Source organism: Pteronotus mesoamericanus, unplaced genomic scaffold, assembly GCF_021234165.1.
Source record: "Pteronotus mesoamericanus isolate MK-2021 breed Mesoamerican mustached bat unplaced genomic scaffold, CSHL_Meso_final contig_78, whole genome shotgun sequence".
Classification (NCBI taxonomy): domain Eukaryota; kingdom Metazoa; phylum Chordata; class Mammalia; order Chiroptera; family Mormoopidae; genus Pteronotus; species Pteronotus mesoamericanus.
Window position 1 is genome coordinate 3,276,242 of NW_026555258.1, and position 17,593 is coordinate 3,293,834.

The following is a 17,593-nucleotide window of genomic DNA, read 5'->3' on the forward strand; positions in this document are numbered from 1 at the left end:
AAGCTTAAGGCTGGAAGGGACCCGGTGCAGTGGTTCTCAGATCAGCCTTTGCCCAGGACCACCTGGGGCCTTTAATAAATCCCGGTGCCCAGGCGCCCCCAACCAGAGACCACGCAGCCTGGGAGGGGACTGCCAGGAGCCCCAGGGACTCCACTGTGCAGCCCGCCGAGGACCCCCAGCACCACGTGGGACGCATCTCAGCCCTGCCTCCTCTGCGCTGGGGGTCCCCTGCCACCACTGGAACTCAGGGCCTCCAAGGAGGTTAGGAGAGGAGAGAGCCACAAAATATGACACTCCGGTCCCACTGTGGAGGCACCCCTTAGAGTGTTCTCCGCGAGACCAGCTGGGGCCCCGGACCAGCCGCAGCAGACACTCACGGGTAGGCCCCAGCCTGGCCGTCCAGCAGATGGGGCTCCCCAGGGGGCTCCAACGCGCCGCCCAGGCTGAGGCCGCTGTCTCCAGGACTCCGTGATGGGATGGGTCTCCATCCGGGGATGGCACCTGGTCCCCCAGGCCCCTTTCCTGCCTCTGCTCTTTGCGTGCCTCTGGCCCAGGAGGAGAGGTGGCCAGACCCTTGGGGTGCCCACGCTGGGGGCAGGGGCTGCCGTGCCAGACAGACAGGCCCTGTGGAAGGCCGGGGCGCCCCCGCCCCCGCTGTTCTCTCCGCCTCTGTTTTTAGGTCCGTTATTGTCCCTTGTTGGCTGCTCTTTCCCCACTTCTTCCCCAGAAAAACATCAGGCTGCCTGGGCAAAGCCATCTCGCCTCCGCCGGAGCACGTGGAGGACATGGGCGCGAACGCGCTGTCGGGTACACGCGGAAGTGGGTTCGCGGTCTGCCGGGTCCTCGAGGTAGAGGGCGGGGAACGCGCCGGCACCTCTCCTCTGGCTCTGTCCTGGGCCGGGAGGGCGGCCGACAAGGACAGCACGCTCACCGGCACCAGGGCCGCGGGGGCGCACACAGCCCCGCTCGACACTGCGCCACTCGGAGGGCTCCTAAGACAGTGAGTCCGCGGGGACCCTGGTGAACACAGGGGAGCCCTGCGCATGCGCAGCTCCGTGCGCGCGCGCGCGTGCCCACGCATTGTGTACATGTGGTGCATGTGTACGTACCTGCGTGTATGTGCGTGTGTGTTCCGTGTGTGTGCATGTGGAGCATGTGTACGTGCCTGCGTGTATGTGTGTGCCCCATGTGTGCATGTGTATGCACATGTGTATGTGTGTGTGCATTCTCATTGTTTTAGGAAGAGCACATAGATGTGCAAAGGCCCATGACCTGCCCCAGGGATCCTGCCTTGGGGCCTGGCCGCAGAGGTGGGGTTGGCCTCCGACCTTTGTCCTCCCAGCGCCTGGGAGGTCACTGCTCTGCCCATACCTCTTGGTCTCCCTCCAAGTTCAAAGGCCCAAAGGCCACAGCAGTGGGGTTTGAAGGGGGACCTCACTGATCCTTCACCTCACAGGAAACCCACATCCCAAAGCGGAGCGAGGCTTGCCTGCGGTTCCCCGGCTCCTGGCAGCCGGTCCCGCAGGGGGCCCGGGGCTGGGGAGCCAGCCAGAGCTGCTGGTGGGCGCGTGAGATGGTTTCTGGCGTGGGGACAGGCACAGGGACGGCGTGCCCTTTGGGCAGCTGGCTCCTCCTGCTGCACCTGCCTTTGGCTGTCTCTTGATTCCCCAGAGGGTGGGGACAATCCAGGAACCTGCGTCTCCCAGACGGGCCCACCACCTTCTGTGGCCTGAGGGAGGCAGGATACCTGGTGGCCTGCTCACCTTTTGCCCAACCGCAGACGCTGGCTGTGTTTCATTTCCTCTTATTTCCCTGGTCGATGCTTGGAGTCAAGTGGACAAATCACTGGGCAAGAGGAGGGAGCTGGAAGGAGGGACGGAGGGGGTCCAAAGGGCCCCAAAGCGCCCAGGACAAAGATCTGGGGAGAAGGATGCCAGAGCCTTGCAGATGGGGCCCGGGGCCCTTTAACAGGAGGGGCAGCTCCGGAAGCCCCCAGGTTTAGGTCTGGACGGACCCCTAAACATGGGTTAGTTTAATTCCTTTCTACCAACGAGACCCTGAGAGGTGAAGTGACCCCTCTGGAGCTGCACCTCGATATCCTGGGTCCCATGTACCTGTCAGTCTCAGGACAGCGATCGAGACGTCTGTAGCACAGAACAAGGGAGCAGGGGATGGAGGTCAAGGCCCGGAGGCAGATCCTCGCTTTGTCCCTGGCTGTGCAAACTTGGATGAGTCCCCCTGCCCCTCTGGGCCCCCCTCCTCGTCTGTGCTGCCGCCTGTCTTGGTGCTGTGGACACATGCCATGCACAGAAAGCGCTCCGTGGGGCGCCTGGCACGCTGGGAGGCCTCGGGGAACCGCAGCCGGATGCGGAGAGAAGGGCGTGCGGAAGATGCACCTGCACCCTGCAGTGCGGGAGAGCGGATCCCGGCTCTGACTTCCCGATGCTCCCAGTGGGGCCGGGGGCGGGGGCCGGGGGCGGGGCTGGGACAGCGCACACCCCACAGCCAACAGCACCCCACAGCCTACATCAGAGGGCAATCCCGGACCCGGACACGCTGGGGTCGTTAGCAGTCTGCCCACCATCCTGCCTCCCCCGGGCCTTGCCTGCCTGCCCCCTCTCCTGTCCCTCTGTCCGCACGCTGCCACAGCAAGGGGAAGAGCCACGGCTCCTGGGTGGGCTGGGCAGGGGCTGGCACTCCCGGGGCCGGCTCTGAGCAGGGCCCGGTCAGGGGACGACACTCAGGTGTGAGAGCTCACCCAAGCGCACCAGACAGCACATACGCGAACCTCATGGCCACACACTCCCTGAAGGTGCTGCTTGGGCACCCCGCTGGCTGCAGGCGGCTCTCAGACAGGCGTCCCACCTCCCCCTGGAGTGCTGCCCTGAGAGGTTACGTCCGTGGAGTGGCTGCCTAGAGGCCCCATGTGGAACGCCTGTCCCCCGGGGTTCCAGTCCAGCCTCTGGGCAGAGCCACAGGCTGGGGCTGCAGCTCCGGGGCCTGCGGCTCCCTCGCAGGCGACCCAAGGAAGTGACTGCGCCCTGGCGGCCCTCGCTCTCCTCGTGTAGGAAGTTGGGGGGGCACTGGACTCCAGCAGTAGTTTCACGTTGTATTCCTAGGAGCCCCAGGTCGGCCTGGGGAGAGCGGCCAGGCCCCAGGCCCGCGCTTCCCCTCGAGTGGTCAGTTCCACTGCCGTAGATGTTGGGGGCGCCTCTGGCAGTGATGGTCTCTAAGACCCCTTCCAAATAGCGCTTCCCATTTGAGATGAGGGATAATGACCATCGGCATCTATTTATCACCCATATGTCCAAGCGCCACTGTGGAGCAAAGGTGGAGACGCAGAATCGGTCACAGGTCACCACATCTCCTCCCCAGTGACCCTCCCGAAGACAATCAATGTTAACATCCCAGCCGGAAAGGGGGGTAGGTGAGAAGAGGGGGGAGGAGCACCCGGCTTCCCTGCCCTCGGCCTCACCATGGCCCAGCGGTTAAGCCGCCAGGGCCTGAGTTTGAGCCTGGACTCTGCCACTCGGTGTTGGAGCCTCAGTCTCCCACCTGTGAAGTGGGGACAATGAGACAGAAGCAGAGGCCCCCCATGCAGGGGGTCTGGGAGGCTGGGCGAATACCACACAGGGCACGCTCGTGCCTCAGCAGAGCGATGCTGAGGGACCGAGGTTCCTCATCCGAGGTCGCCTGGTTCTTAGGAAGTACCAAGAATGTTCGATGAAAAGAACAGTTTCTTCAACAAACGGCGTCAGGGAAACTGGATGTCCATATGCAGAAGAATGAAGCTGGGCGCATACCAGGTGCAGAAATTAAAATGGGGCAAAACCTTAATACAAGAGCTAAAACTATAAAAGTCTTAGAAGAAAAGAGAGGGGCAAACATTTATAATCTTGGACTTAACTGATTTCCCAGACATGACAACAAAATGAAGAAATAGATAAATTAGACGACTAAAAAATTCTTTGTGTATCAAAGGACACAACCAAGAGAGTGAAAGATTATCTGGAGAACAGGGGGCATGTTTTCACATCATGTCTGACAAGAGCCTAGCACCCAGAATATATAAAGAATATGTGCAACTCAACAATACAAAGACAAACAACTCAATTGAAAAGCGGGCAAAGGACTTGAATAGACCTTTCTTTACAGAAGAGACATGGGCGGCCAATAAGCAGATGATGCCCAGCGTCACTAGCCATCAGGGAAATGCCAGTCCAAACCGCAATGAGATGCCATCATGAAAAACAAAAATGGAAAATAACAAGTGTTGGCAAGGATGTGGAGAAACGGGAACCTCGTGCGGTGCTGATGGGGATGTAAAAGGTGCAGCCACTGCAGAAAACACTTTGGCAGTTCCTCAAAAAGTTTAATATAAAAACCACCATCTGACCCAGCAATTTCACTCCTAGGTATCTACCCAAGAGAAATGAAGACATATGTCCAGGAAAACAACTTGTACACAAATGTTCATAACAATATCATTCACAGCGGCCCAAAAAGTGGAAACAACCCGACGTCCACTGATGGATGAACGGATGAACGAACCGTGGCAGGTGCTGCAAGGGGACGTTACGTGGCCATGAAAAGGGGCGGGTGCTGCCAGCTGCGACCCCGCGGGCGGCCCGTGAAAGCAGCATGCCGCGTGAAGGAAGCCGGACTCGGAAGGGCCCTGTCCTGCACCTCCGTGTGCGCGACCTGTCAAGAGCCAGCCAATCCCCCCCGCAGGAGGCAGAGGGGCGGTTGCCAGGACGGGAGGGGGGAGGGCGGGGGCGTGGCCGGGGGCGTGGCCGGCAACGGGACCGGTGTTCTCCTCGGGGGATGGAAGTGTTCCGGACCCAGCCGGCCGGGACGGTGGTTGTGCAGCCTCGGGGACGTGCTAAGCGCCACTGCATCGCTCGCTTAGGTGGATAAAAAGGCACATTTTATGTTAAATGTTTTAGAGCAATAACATTTTTCAGTGGCTAATTTCATGTTATGTACATTTCACCTCAATTTAAAAATGAAAGGAAACATTTTAAAACGCCTTCGTCACAAAAAATATCTTTTTCACTGGGGCGTGGGGACAGGGGCCGCCTGAATCAGCGCGGTGGCCCTTCAGCAGCACCGACCTGCGCCAGATCCTCACGTCGGACACTTAAGACTAATCCACGCTGTGTGTAAATGACCGCGATGAAAGTCTAAAAAGCAATCTAGATTATTTGTGACATCGCATCATAGTGTTTAGCACTTGGCTTTGTTTCTCTTCGTTTTGATTTTCATTTATGAGATGACGATGATCAAGGAATTTGAACCTGGGGAAAAAAATTAAAGAGGCCTAGTGCCGTGCGAGGCCCGGGGTTCGTACCAGAACGCCGCTCTGTGCCCGGGTGTCCCCTGTCCGGGCCGCCTGTGCGCAGAGCCAAGCCGCAGCCTCCCCTTCCCCACACCCCGGGATATCCCTGGCAGCCAGTCACCCAGGAACTGGCTCATCTAGCCACACCCCAGCGTCGCACAGCTGGGGACACCGAGGCCGGGGGTGGGGGTGGGGGCTTGGCCTGGTGTCCCAGCAGCAGGGGACTCTGCCGGGGTGAGAACTGGCCAGCTCCCCGCCAGCGCTCACTCTGCTCCAACACGCCGCCCGCGCCCCCCACTAGCAGTTGGCGTGTGCTCGGGGAATTAGGAACACATTTTCATATATTTCAGCAAATCTGCTGCTGAGGAAAAACAAATCAGAACCTGCAAACCAAAGCCGAACGGAACTGGTTCCTGCCTCATCAGCTGTTCCCCACTTTCTGGGCCCCTCCAGGAAGAAGCCTGGCATCCGCGTGGGCCACATGTGCCCGGCCACGTCCGAGGCAGGGGAGCCTGGGTCGTGGGCTGTGTGACAGGGACAGAGCTGTGCAGCCCCGGCCGTTCCTGGGGCAGCGATGGCTGGGTGTCGGAGCTGACCCTTTGAGGCTGCCGAGCTCTGTCCAGCCTCGGGGCCTCCACATCCTGCGGGCTCCCCCAGGCCTCTGCCTGCCCACTGCTCGCTCCTCCCCCTCCCTCTGGCCATGCCCTTGGCCCAATCCCGCGGACCCGAGAGGCTGGCTTCGAGCCGGACAGGGGAAGGCTGACCCACGCAGGGGCCTTGGCAAGCCTCGGTCTATCCATCCACCGAATGGCACAGTGACATCCCGCCCCCACACCTGTGGGGGTGCTTGCCCCTGTCACCCACACGACCTCCCCGCCTGTCGCCTGGGCCCCCGTCCTCCGTGTCTGCGCTCATGCCATTTCTTCTGTCCTGGCTATTGCTCCTCTGACTGCTCCCAGCCCTTCGAGGCCCCGACCGCCCCGGACCACGCCGATGCCCAGCCCCCAGAACCGCCACTGTTCCCCACGTTACGCCCTTGGCCGACAGGGCCATCTTCAGTTTGTGTGTTCTGCTTTTACTCCTCCTCTCATCTCTCAAGCTGCACTCGAGTGTGGGAAAAAACAAATCCCCCTTTCAGAGCGTTCACAGGGCGCCAGGCACCCACCCCGCTGAGGCCTTCCACGCACCGGCCTCTCCTCTCATTCGCGCGAGCCTCCTTCGAGGCGTGTATGCCATCACCCCCACTTTCAGGTAAGGAAACCGAGGCCCTGAGCCACGACCCAGGGGGCAGGAGAAGCGCCAGCTCCCCTCGCCCCACCCCCGACCCCAAGTCCTCGTCCACCGCGGCGTGGCCTGCCTGCCTGTCCACCGTCCCACCCATGCCTCCTCGCGAAAGGGGAGAAAAACGAAAATGCGGTGAAAGCAAGGCTGGGGAACGTAGACACAGAAGAGGAAGACAGGCCTGGGGAAGGCAGGGCTGCGTTGACTGGAAAGTTCTAGAACCTCTCAGCCTCTGAGCCTTTGGAAAGATGTCCCCTCCAGGCCCTTCCCCTGCCCACCCCACCTCGTACTTCAGTCGCATTGTCCCCTCCCCACCACGGGGCTCTGGACCCGAACCCACTCTCCCAAGAAAAGTCAGGGGCAAGGGCTCGCTCCTGTGCCCCAGACCGTGGCAGTGCCGCCCCGTCCTGTCACCTGTCTGCCCCCCGGGAAGGAGACCTCACTGTGCAATAAGATGTCACGCTTGGAACTATTCTTGGCCTCTGCTGGGCCCTGCCTCGGGCATTTCAAGACATTGAGCGGCTTTAACTAAGGGATGGGTGAAGCTCAGTTTCCAAAGTCACTTCCTGCTTAAGGACAGCTGTGCAGACCTCCTGGTGTCATCTGATCACGACTCCCACAGAACACGGACTCTCGCAGAGAGAAGCAGGGGCTTCGGAGCCTCCGCTCTCCGTCCTGATCGGAGCCCCAGCTGTCCCTGCGGGCTCAGCCCTGATCTCCCCTCGTGTGCAGGGCCGTCCGGACCGGACCGCGCCGCCCTTCTCCCCACCCTCCGTCCGTTCTGTAAACGCCTTCCGAGCGCTGACAGAGCCGAGCGGGAGGGGCGCAAGGGCGAACGAGGCAGCCCAGCCTCTGAGGAGCTCACCAGCCGAAGCTGAGCAACCATCAGAACTACGGTAACTAGCAAGAACGGAGCTTCTCCTGTGTGCCAGGCACTGTGCTCGGACTGTCCCGCAGGTGTATTCTATTAACAGCCCCAGTTTAAGGAAATAAAGCTCCAGGAGGCTAAGCCTCCTGCCAGGGGTCACACAGCGCGGGAGGCCCGCCTCTACCTCGCCGGCCCTCGGGCCTGCGCTCTGACCCTCAGGCCGCAGCGGTGAGCAGAATGACAGGGACGTGCCCGGATGGGGGTGTTCTAACCTGGGCTAGGCAGTCAGGGAAAGCCTCCTAGAGGAGGTGGAACCCCACCTGAACCGCCCACACTGAGCTGGGGTTTCCCAGGTAAATGGGAAGGCTTCAGAAATAAAGAAAGCAAAGGAAGGCGCTTCAGGGGACACGGGGTCAGCCTGGACCCAGGCAAGGAGGGGGGAACGTCGGGAGCGCTGCCGGGGGGCGGGGCGCCCCCACCTTTGTCCCTGACGTCTGTTGTGTCCCTCTTGTTGCCGACTTGGCTCTTGGCTGTGCAAGAGTCATCTCACATTTCCCAGCCTACAGCGCCGGCGTGAGGAGGTGTGGCCGGGAGATGGGGGGGTGCTGTGGGGGTCCCGTGCTCTCCTCTGTGGGCTTAGGGCCAGAGCGCGGAGCAGGCACAGGCTGGAGTGGACCTGCTCTCTGCACGCCTCACGCGGGGAGCCGTGGGCCTGGTCCGGGGACTCCACGGTGGGCTGTGGGTGGGCTGCGGGTGGGCAGCTGCGGGATCGCTCTGACCGTCGCCTGCCTCGTCTGCGGCTGGTGCTGGCATCCTCTCTCGCCCTCTCCCCTTCCTGACCAGCTCTCTCCTGTAGCTTTTGTCTCACAGGCACGAGGAAAGGGTTCCCCTCCTCTCAGGGCAGCTGTCCCCTCTCTTTCGGAGCACTGCGGGGCTGCCCCTCGTGCCCACTGGCATCCCCCAGCCCCCCGTCCTAGAGGGGTAGGGGGCAGTTGCCCTCAAGGGTGGAGAACCCTCCCGGGCACTGCCCTTCCCTCCGGCCTCCGGCCCTCGGCCCTGCCAGGCCGCCCTCTGGGGTCAGGCCCTGCGAACTGGCAGGGGGATGGGGTGCCCCTCCTCTCCTGCCGCCTCTGCTGAGCTTTCGCCCTTGCCCCAGAATCCTCGGTTGACAGCTCATCCCTATTAGTTCTCATTGTGCATTTAGAGCCAATCGGCTTTTATTTATTCATTTATCTTAGTCTTTCTTCCCCCGCCCCTTCCTCGCCAGGCTGGAATTTGCAATTCAGTTCTCAGGTGGCTTTGCTGAAGGACGCAAGCCCGGGGGGAGAGGGGCTCTGCACCCCCGACCCTGGAAAGGGCAGCAGGGTGCGCTGGGGCTCACAGTCCAGTTGGTTGGATGTTGGAACAGCCCAGCACCCGCTGCAGGAGGGTTGCCTGGTCACAGGGACCAGCCGGGCTATGGCCAGGTTAAGGGGCAGTGGGCAGTCCCGCCGCTGTTAGGGCGCCCCCTGGTGGCCAGTTAACAACACCGGCCGTGGCTGGAGGAGTTTGAGCTGCCTGAGCACGTGTGTCGGCCTGCCTGCTGCCCTGAGGCTGGAAATACAGGGCGTGGCATTCTCCAGGCAGAAGAAAGGCAAAGAAGGAAAGGCAGGGATGCCACCCAGGGCTTACTGACTACACAAAGAAGCAAGTAACACCTGCCACACATTGAGCACCTACTATGTGCCAGCGCTGTACCCGGGACGCCACTTGCCCGGGCCGCCTCCTTCCCCCACACGGTGAGGGAGGAAGATACCAAAGCTGGGAGAGCGGGGCCCAGCCCCCCCCCCCCCCCCCCCCCCGGTGCGTAAGCTCCCAGCCTGCCTCCTGAGCCGGGTGACCTTGGCAGGATGTAGGCCACCTTCTAATCCCTAGACTGGGATTAGAGCAGTCCCCGCCTCAGACCATCCTAGAGACCATTCAAGGAGACACGCACAGGGCCTGCTTGGGAGAAACTGCCACAGAGGGCGGTGTGGGGGCTTGAATCCACCCAGACGGGACCCCGCCACCCTGCAGAAGCCCGAAGCCAGCCCCTCCCAAGAAAGGCTGCTTTCCCCTGACAGGCAATGCCCCGCCCTCGTGGCCTGCACGCGGCCATCACAGAGTCGGACGGACACCCAGAAAGGAATATTTGAGTCCATCAGTGTCCCAGTGGAGACACTGAGGACGCACTAGGAGAGGGTGTTGGGGATCTCTTCTTTTCTTCCCCTGCCTCCCTCCTCTCCCGTCTTCCCAGGAGAAAAGCAGAAGCAATCAAAAGCCTCTTCCCAAGCCCCAGGCTCAAGGACGCCGGCCCGGGCTCGGGCTGGGCTGCAGAGCTGACCACCACTTGGCAGCTGCACCGGGCTCTCGCGGTGAGGGCGGAGGTCCCGGGCCAAGGGCACCCAAGCCAGCTGTGGCCAGGAGCAGCCCGTGGACTTGCATTTGATGGTCATCTTCACGCCTCCAGCCCTTGACCAGAAGCTGGCCCAGTGCAGGATGATTGAGCTGCCCCGTCCCCGCCCCCTCCCCCAGCACATTAAGGCAATGATTAATATTTAACAGAAGAAATACAGTCAAGGCTCTAACTCAAGAGGCAGAGGCTGACCCTGCCCAGGGAGCATGCGCCGAGCCGTCACGTGAGCTGGGTGGGCGGGCAGCCCAAGAAACGGACACAGAGCTGGGCTCCCCCAGCCCTGCCCCGGACCCTCAGGGCCAGTCTCCTTGCCTGTCTCTGAGCCAGTGGGGCTCTGGGGTCCCCAGTGCAGCGATCCCCACGGACTACCCAGCCCCCATCCCCAGCCTTCCCCGCTCCCTCTCTCCCTGCTCTGGGAACGGGACCGATGTGTCCCCTGGGGCTGAAGCCTCCCTCCTCAGGAGCCTGGAGGGGCCACGGGCTCAGTCCAGCCACAAACCCAGAGGCCCAGCGGTCCCCTGCGGACACGGAGGCAGCAGACGCCCCCCCAGGACAACGCTGGGCCCTCCCATCAGCTCCTGCGGCCTGGCTGCCCTGCCCAGCTCTGGCCTCCAGGGAAAGGCCCAGCGGGAAGGCCCCTCTGCAGGCAGTCAGCTCAGTGACTTCGGGGCCAGACCCCTGACTTGCGGTCCCCCCACTTCCTGGTGCGCGACTTTGGGCCTCAGTTTCTCCATCTGTGTGACAGGAATGACAACAGCCACCATCTCGGGGGCACCTGCTCGGTGCCTGGGCATTTTCCACACATAGATTAGCTCACGCGCTCCTTACAACGGCCCAGGAGTGCGCGCCATTAGGGCGCCCATTTCACAGATGAGGGCACAGAGGCCCCAAGATGCCACCGGTCCAGAGCCATCGCCCACAGCTCCTACAGAATCCCCCTGGCTGAGCGGAAGGGCAGATTCCATGGGACGGCGGCTCAGCCCACGGGCTCTAGGACCGCGCAGAAGTGACCCCCGCCGCCGCCATTGCTATGACCTGAGTACTGCAATACTTGGTGGCACATAGGGATGGAGTCAAAAAGGGCATCAGCCACGCTGCCCGCCCTGGTCTGACCCCCTCCTGACTCCCCCGCAAATACCCTCTGCACCTCCATCGCACCCCACCCCACCAAGTGCCAGCTCGGAGCCTGGCCTGGCCAAACTCTTTGCTGGATTGGACGGGCTGGGAGAGGAGGCTGTCAGGCAGAAGGGATGAAGGGCGAGGGGAGTGGGTCAGAGCGTAGCTTTGCAAGGAGTGCCCTGCCCTGGATGCCGACTTCCTGCAAGGGAGGCGGGGCTTCTCTTCCAGGCTAGAACTTCAACAACTGTGGTCTTCCCAAGAGAAAAGGATGTAGTAGACCACTGCCTACGAATTTCCCGACCCCAGAGAGTAATGTCACTTGACCCCAGGGTGCTCAGGGTGGCCTTGGCTTTGGCCCATTTCCAAGGCGGGGCCAGAGACTTGGTCCCAATCCAAACTGCAGCATGGTCAACCTTGTACCTGCTTCTCCTACTCCAAGGCTCACGCATCCCAGGGGTCTGTCCCAGACCCACCCCCCTCCCACTGGCCCGAGCAAACAGAACGGCAGCAGCTGACTTACGTGGGAGCAGAATCTCTCAGGGGGGTCCCCGCACGTGATGCCCGAGGGCTCCACCTTCACCTTGACATAGTCCTTCAGGCGCATCACCTTGGGCTGGCAGGCGTAGAACTCCCAGGTGGGGCCCTCCTCCGAGGTCACCCAGGACTTGCAGATGTCGTAGTCCCCCAAGGCCAGTGGGAGGCAGGGCAGGAGGAGAGCCAGCAGGCCCAGCATGGCTGTGCCGTCCGCGGAGAGGCCCTGGAGAAGCAGCGGCGGGGTCAGGCGGGACGCGCGACCCCGGCATGGAAATGCCACATCTGCCAGGCGACAGAGGCCAGGTGTCCCGGGGCCTCGAGCGCCGCTGCCGACGAGGAACAGCGAGGAACTTGCTTTTTCCAAAAGGCCGGTACGGAAAACTCAGAGCCAGCGTTTCTCAGACTGCTGATGGGCAGATCAGAAAGTGGCCCACAACTCCGTGTCCTGCTAACCTTGGCATCGCACCTCCCCCCGAGGCGAATGTGATCGAGTCAGGCAGACTCTCGAATTGTGACAGTGGGTGGAAATGGGATAGGGAGGAAGCCCGCGGGGACCTGGCATGGGGCCGGATCAGGTTGCCTTGAATTTTTGTCCTTCCAATCAATCCAGGTCTTTAAAGAGCCTTTCATGGGTGATGTGCTCGACACCGCTGCAACACAACCCTCTGGCCTGTGTTGTAAAAATAAAATAAAATCAGGAGGTGGACGTGTTCGCTGGAAACATGTTCCCTCTACAGAAGCGCACGTGGCATCTCAGGCCAATAAAAGCGATTTCTTTTCCTATGGGCTTCAAGTGACAGCAGTTATGAGGCTGGACTGGAGCATAAAAAAGCGACGGAGGTGTTAACTGGGGAGAAGCTTATTTGGCTCTGTTTTTGTGGGGACAGGCACAAATGGGGGCCAGCTGACCTTGGCTGGTAGCCATTGGCAACTTATTATGAAGTTTCTGGGACTTCAGCTCAGTCCATGCGGGTACCCAGAGTCTGGCTTGTTTTTCATTGTAAGAGGGGAAGAGAACTCATTAGCAACAACACCTGCAACAAATTAAAAAGAGAAGGGGGGATGAAGATGTAGAAGAACAAAAGCGCTCCGGCAAAATGTGCAAAAAATGAGGCTGCATTAGCAAGGTCTCCCGAGGAAACTGGGTTATTTTTATTAATATTGGAGTTGCACATTTGGAATCTGGGCACATTATTTAAAAGGTGATGCATCTTCTCCTTGCTTCATGGGGGTGTGAGGCCAAGAAAGTGCCCCTGCTTGGGGGTGAGCGACCCCCTAAGGCATCCCCAGCAGCTGAAGTTGAATGGTCGCTTTAACATACCATGACCGACAAGTCAAACCGGCAAGGCAGAGGGAGACTGGAAGTGCAGCTGCCCGTGGGACCGCGCCCCCCGGAGCGGGCAACAGCGTGGGCCATGAGTGGCTCGCGGGTGGGAAGCAGGGGCTGACCAGCATCTCGCCAAAGCGTTGGGTTTAACTTTTAACTCCAAGAAACGAGGGATGCTGAAGACTTCAACACAGGTGACAATGACTTGTCATTTAGATTTTGTGATCAAGGCCAAAATTCTGCAATCAGCCGTAGAGGGCATGTTTAGAAATGGATCTCTGTTATGGTTTATTGCTTTACCATTTTAAGCTCCTGGAAATTATTTAAAAGCCCGAACAGATATAACTAATGCAAATGTTCTATTGAGAAAAAAAAAAAAACCCCAACAACCCATGGCTCCAGTGATGTGGTGCGTCCTCGGACACTTGGACACACCCTCAGGAGAACCCACGTCGGGCCAGCGCGGGATCCTGACCAAGAACACCAGCCAACAGGGCAAAGGTTGCTGCAGTGAGTCACGGCAGAGGCGCCTGCGTTATTAATTGTGCTGGCTCTGGCCCTGCGATGATTGCTCTGGATTCCCCAACCACTGCAGGGGGGCACCAACTTCAGCCCGCCTCCCCCCTGGCGTCCCCTCCAGCGACCGCCGGGCAGAGAGGGTCCCTGGAGAGGGTTAGCCACACTTCTATGAAGTGTCTCCACTTGGACACAAACGCGCTGCTGCCCAGAATGACAAACCGGAGGGCTGGACATTGTCCCGAGGGGGCTGGCGGCTCAGCACCTCCCCAGGAGGAGCCAGTGCCGGAGCTCCTGGCCCAGATCGTAAATCTGAATTAAGGCGGCCCCTGCCCCCTCTCTGGCTGAGGCGGCTCCTGATGGAGATGGATGAGGGGCACCGGGACCACATTCTCCTGTCTCACCTCTGGCTGTTTAAAAAGAAACCTGTTATAGAGTCTGCCCGGCCTTGGATACGCTTCTGGCTAGAAAACTCTCTGAAAGAGCCCGCCTGACGATTATTTTTACAACCCGAGAAAATGTAGTAAAAATAAAATAGCACGGCCAGCAAAGGTTTAGATGCCTCTCTTACCCAAGCGAGCTTTGTGCCGCCAGAAAACAGCAGGTCCCTAATTAAATCTGCCAGCCGCGGCGTCCCAACTGTTCACTAACAGGTAGGGCGCTCCTGCCGGCGGGGGGCCCGGGGGCGACGGCTGCGGGCTTCCTTCCTTGCGCCGCAGGACCGGCGGCCTCTCGGAGCTCGCGGCTCGAGGCTGGGCCGGCGCTGCGCGGGAGGCAGCGAGGCCGGAGGCCAGGAGGCCCGGAGGCCTGGGCGCGCGGCACGCGGGGCCCCTCGCAAACCTTTTAATTGCATTGCCATTCTATGGGCTGCAGCGCCACGCGCCCCTGGAAAATGGGGCGGGGAGGGGGGGCGACAACAGCAAAACCTGCCGGGGGCGGGGGTAATAAATGCGTTTACAACCAGTCAATCAGATGGGCGTTGCTGCCTTCGTGGGGAAATTGTGAACTCGGCACACAAATATTACAGTCGGTTTTTGCCAAAAGAGAAAAAACCGGAGGGGGCGGAGAGGCGCGACAGTCCCCGGAATCAGGAGGCGGGAAGCGGGAGCGAGCAGCCCGCCGGGAAATCTCGGAGTGCGAGGTTGCATCCCGGCGGGTCGTTTTCTCCTCGGAAAATAAATCTTCACCTGATATTATTAAGAAACTGCAGCTCCCCGAAACAAATGGAATCGATGCGCTTTATTTTCTTTTAAGAGTCCTCAGGAGCCGAGGGGGGCTGATAGCCAGGGTATTAAAACCCGAAAATTAGATTTTACCAGGATTTCTGAACTCCGATTCCTCGGTCTGATTGAATCAGCGCCTCTCGGAGCCGGCTCCTCCCGGACGCGCAGGCTGCGCCCTCGTGGGAAACTTGCCGCCGTGAGCGCGCGGCCCCCGGGGCCGCTGGAGCGGGGCGCCGGGGGCTTCTCCCGGGACCCAGTCCACCCCAGGCTTCTGCTCCCTTCCCCGCGGGGCAGCCAAGGAGGGTGCAGCTGCCTCCGGCGGGTGGTGCCGGGGAAAAGGGGAGTCCGCCGGGGTCACCTTCCGGGCCTCCGCTCCCCGCCCCGCGCCAGGCCGGGCTCAGTGGGCGCCCCTCTCACCGCCGGCTCCTCTGGCGTCCTGGTGCCGGAGGCCTCGGTGTCCCAGCCCCGGAACAGGACCTGTCTCCGGCTCCCGACGAGCCCACGCCCTCTCGGCGACCGCGGTGCCCCGAAAAGTTGAGTGCGGGAGATGGGGCGCGAGGAGGGGCCGGGGCGGGGGCCGGGGCGGGGGTCCGGGCGAGGCCGCGCTCCGGGGCTGCTGCAAGCGGCGGGCGCGGCGCGCGAACGTGCCGGGCAGCCCCTCGGCTGCTTTGTGTCTTCCGAAGTTGAGTGCAGGCCACAGAGCAAGGGACACTCACGCCCTTAATAAAGGCTGCGCCGGCGCCGAGCGCGCCCCCTCACTGGGCACAGCCTCAGTAATTAGAAGACACCCAGCGAAGCGCCCCACAGGAGTTGCGTCCTTCCCCACCAGCTCAGCTGCCAGCGGCAACCCCGCCACCGCGCCCCCTCCCCTCCCTTCCCCTCCCCGGACCCAGGCGCGCGACTTACTCCAGAGCCGGCGACCCTGCGAGCCCACGGTCCTCTTCCCGCCTAGTGCCGCTTCCGCGCCCCCATCCGCGCGCCACCCAGTTCGAGGTGCGACTCCACACCGTCCCCAAGCCTGTCCCTGCGCAACCCCTCCCCCATAAGTCCACCCCTCCCGGCGCGGAAGGAAGTTTCCAGTCCTGGCCGGCCCAGAGTTTCTCCGTGCAACTCACACCCAGTTTTCGGAGGATGGGAAGGGGGTGCGGTGCGGAGCTCTACAGGGCAGCCATTAAATTGGGGTGGGGGGATGGAACGAGAGGAGGGTTGATTTCCTTTCCACAGACACATCCAGGCATTCTCGCAACATCCATCCCCAGCGCGCGCGCACACACACACACACAGGGGCGCGCGGTGGAACAAGACCCCGGTGGGGGAGAGCCAGCCGGGAAGACACGCTACCCCTTTAAGATGCTGCTACAAACGCACACTCACACACCCCTCTCCGGCTCCAGTCCTCCGCTAGCGACAGCCGCCACCAAATAACTTTTGCATCCGAGCCTCGGCTGGGCGGCTGTAAGTGGCTCCCTGCTTGGTCACCGAAGCCCTTTAAAAATGAAACCAGGCTGGCAAAGCCGCAGCATCTCTCCCCGCGCTCGCCGGCCGGGCTCTCCCCGCCCGCCTTACCCCGGCTCGGAGCAGCTTCCCGGAGCGGAGACCCAGAGGCCGAGGACCGCCGCCCGGCTCCGGCGGGCGCTGGGTGGGGGCGCGGGCTGAGGGCTGCGAGCTGCCGCTCGGTCCCCGCGCCGCTCCCGCCGCCGCCGCCGCTGCCGCCGCCGGGGCCGTCAGCGCGGGGCCAGGGCGCCCTCCGGCCGCCAGGGGGGCCGCCCGCAGCCGTCCCGGGGACGCGGGCCGGAGGCGGGGGCCGCCCGCGCCGCCAGCATCGCCCGCCCCGGCCGAGCCGGAGGTCGCCGCTAACAAGTGCAAACTTTTCGGGCCCCCTGGGCGGTGTGGAGAGGACCCGCGCTCGGGCGCCGGGCTGCCCCCGGCCCGGGTGGGCTTCGCGGCGGCTCGTCGGGGCGCCGGGGCATCCCCCCCGCACGGGGCGGGCCAGATGGCGGGGCGCTTCACGGCCCCGCTGCGCGCTGCTCCAAGTTAATGCCGAGGCTAAATCCTCCTGCCATCACTCACGATCACCATCGGGGCTTTTATCTCTCGGTCTGATCCGGGCTGCGTAACTTCCTCTGTGTGGCTTTAACACACCATCCCACCACGGAGCAACGGTCTTCTTAAAGGTGCAGGAAGGAAATACTGCGAGACTCGGGGGACGCGCCACAGCCCCGGGAGGGGCGCCGCGCGCAGGGGCGTCCGCGGGGGACCACGGCCAGGGCCCCCCCCCTCCCGCCGCCGGCCGCGGGAGCGAGCCTGCCCTGGGGGGTCGCTGCCTAAACATCTCTTCCCCGCCCGGGGGCCCGCGGGTCCCCGCGCGCCGGGCGCAGCCTCAGCCAGCTCGGGTCGGGCGCCGCAGGGCTGCGGCTTCCTTTCCCGAAACCCAGACCCCGGGGCCTGACGGGGGGCCAGAGCCCAGGGCGTGGGGGCTGCCCCATCGGTGGCACAAGGGAGGGAACCAAGTGAGTCAGTCCGCCCACCCCAACAGCCAAGGGCTCAAGGCTGCTGCTCTGACTCCCTCCGCGAAGTGCTGCCGCCCAGAAGGCCCCAAGCAGTGGGTAAAGGGGTGGGTGGGTGGATTTGGGGAGACGGGGAGGGGGAGCGATTGGAGCGCACAACCGGAGCCTGAATACCAGCTGACACATGCCGCCTCCACCCTGATGGGCCCTACTTTGGAGAAGCCAAGCCGTCACCGGCGCAAGCGGGGGGCAGGAGGGCCTCAGGCCCTGGCCAGCTCGGGAGGTGGGCGGGGGGGAGGGCTCCCGCGGGGGCCTCCCAGCTGGCAGCCGGGGGCGCCCTGGGCTCTCCACTGCTCCCCTCTCGAGGATTCCTGCCTCCCAGGAATGGTGGGAAGAGCTTTTCTGGGGTCCTCCAGGGGGACCTGTGGTTTCCAGGGGCTCCTGGC

At 62.2% G+C, this 17,593-nt stretch overlaps 1 protein-coding gene across 1 annotated transcript in view; it reads right to left on the reverse strand.

Annotated features, from left to right (window-relative positions):
• Positions 1 to 11,773, reverse strand: part of NTNG2 (netrin G2) — a 51,773-nt gene extending 40,000 nt beyond the window's left edge. Inside the window, exon 1 of the mRNA XM_054584191.1 lies at positions 11,561 to 11,773. Coding sequence (XP_054440166.1) covers positions 11,561 to 11,773 — 213 coding nt within the window. The remainder of the gene's footprint in view (positions 1 to 11,560) is intronic.
• Between the last annotated feature and the right edge of the window lie 5,820 nt (positions 11,774 to 17,593).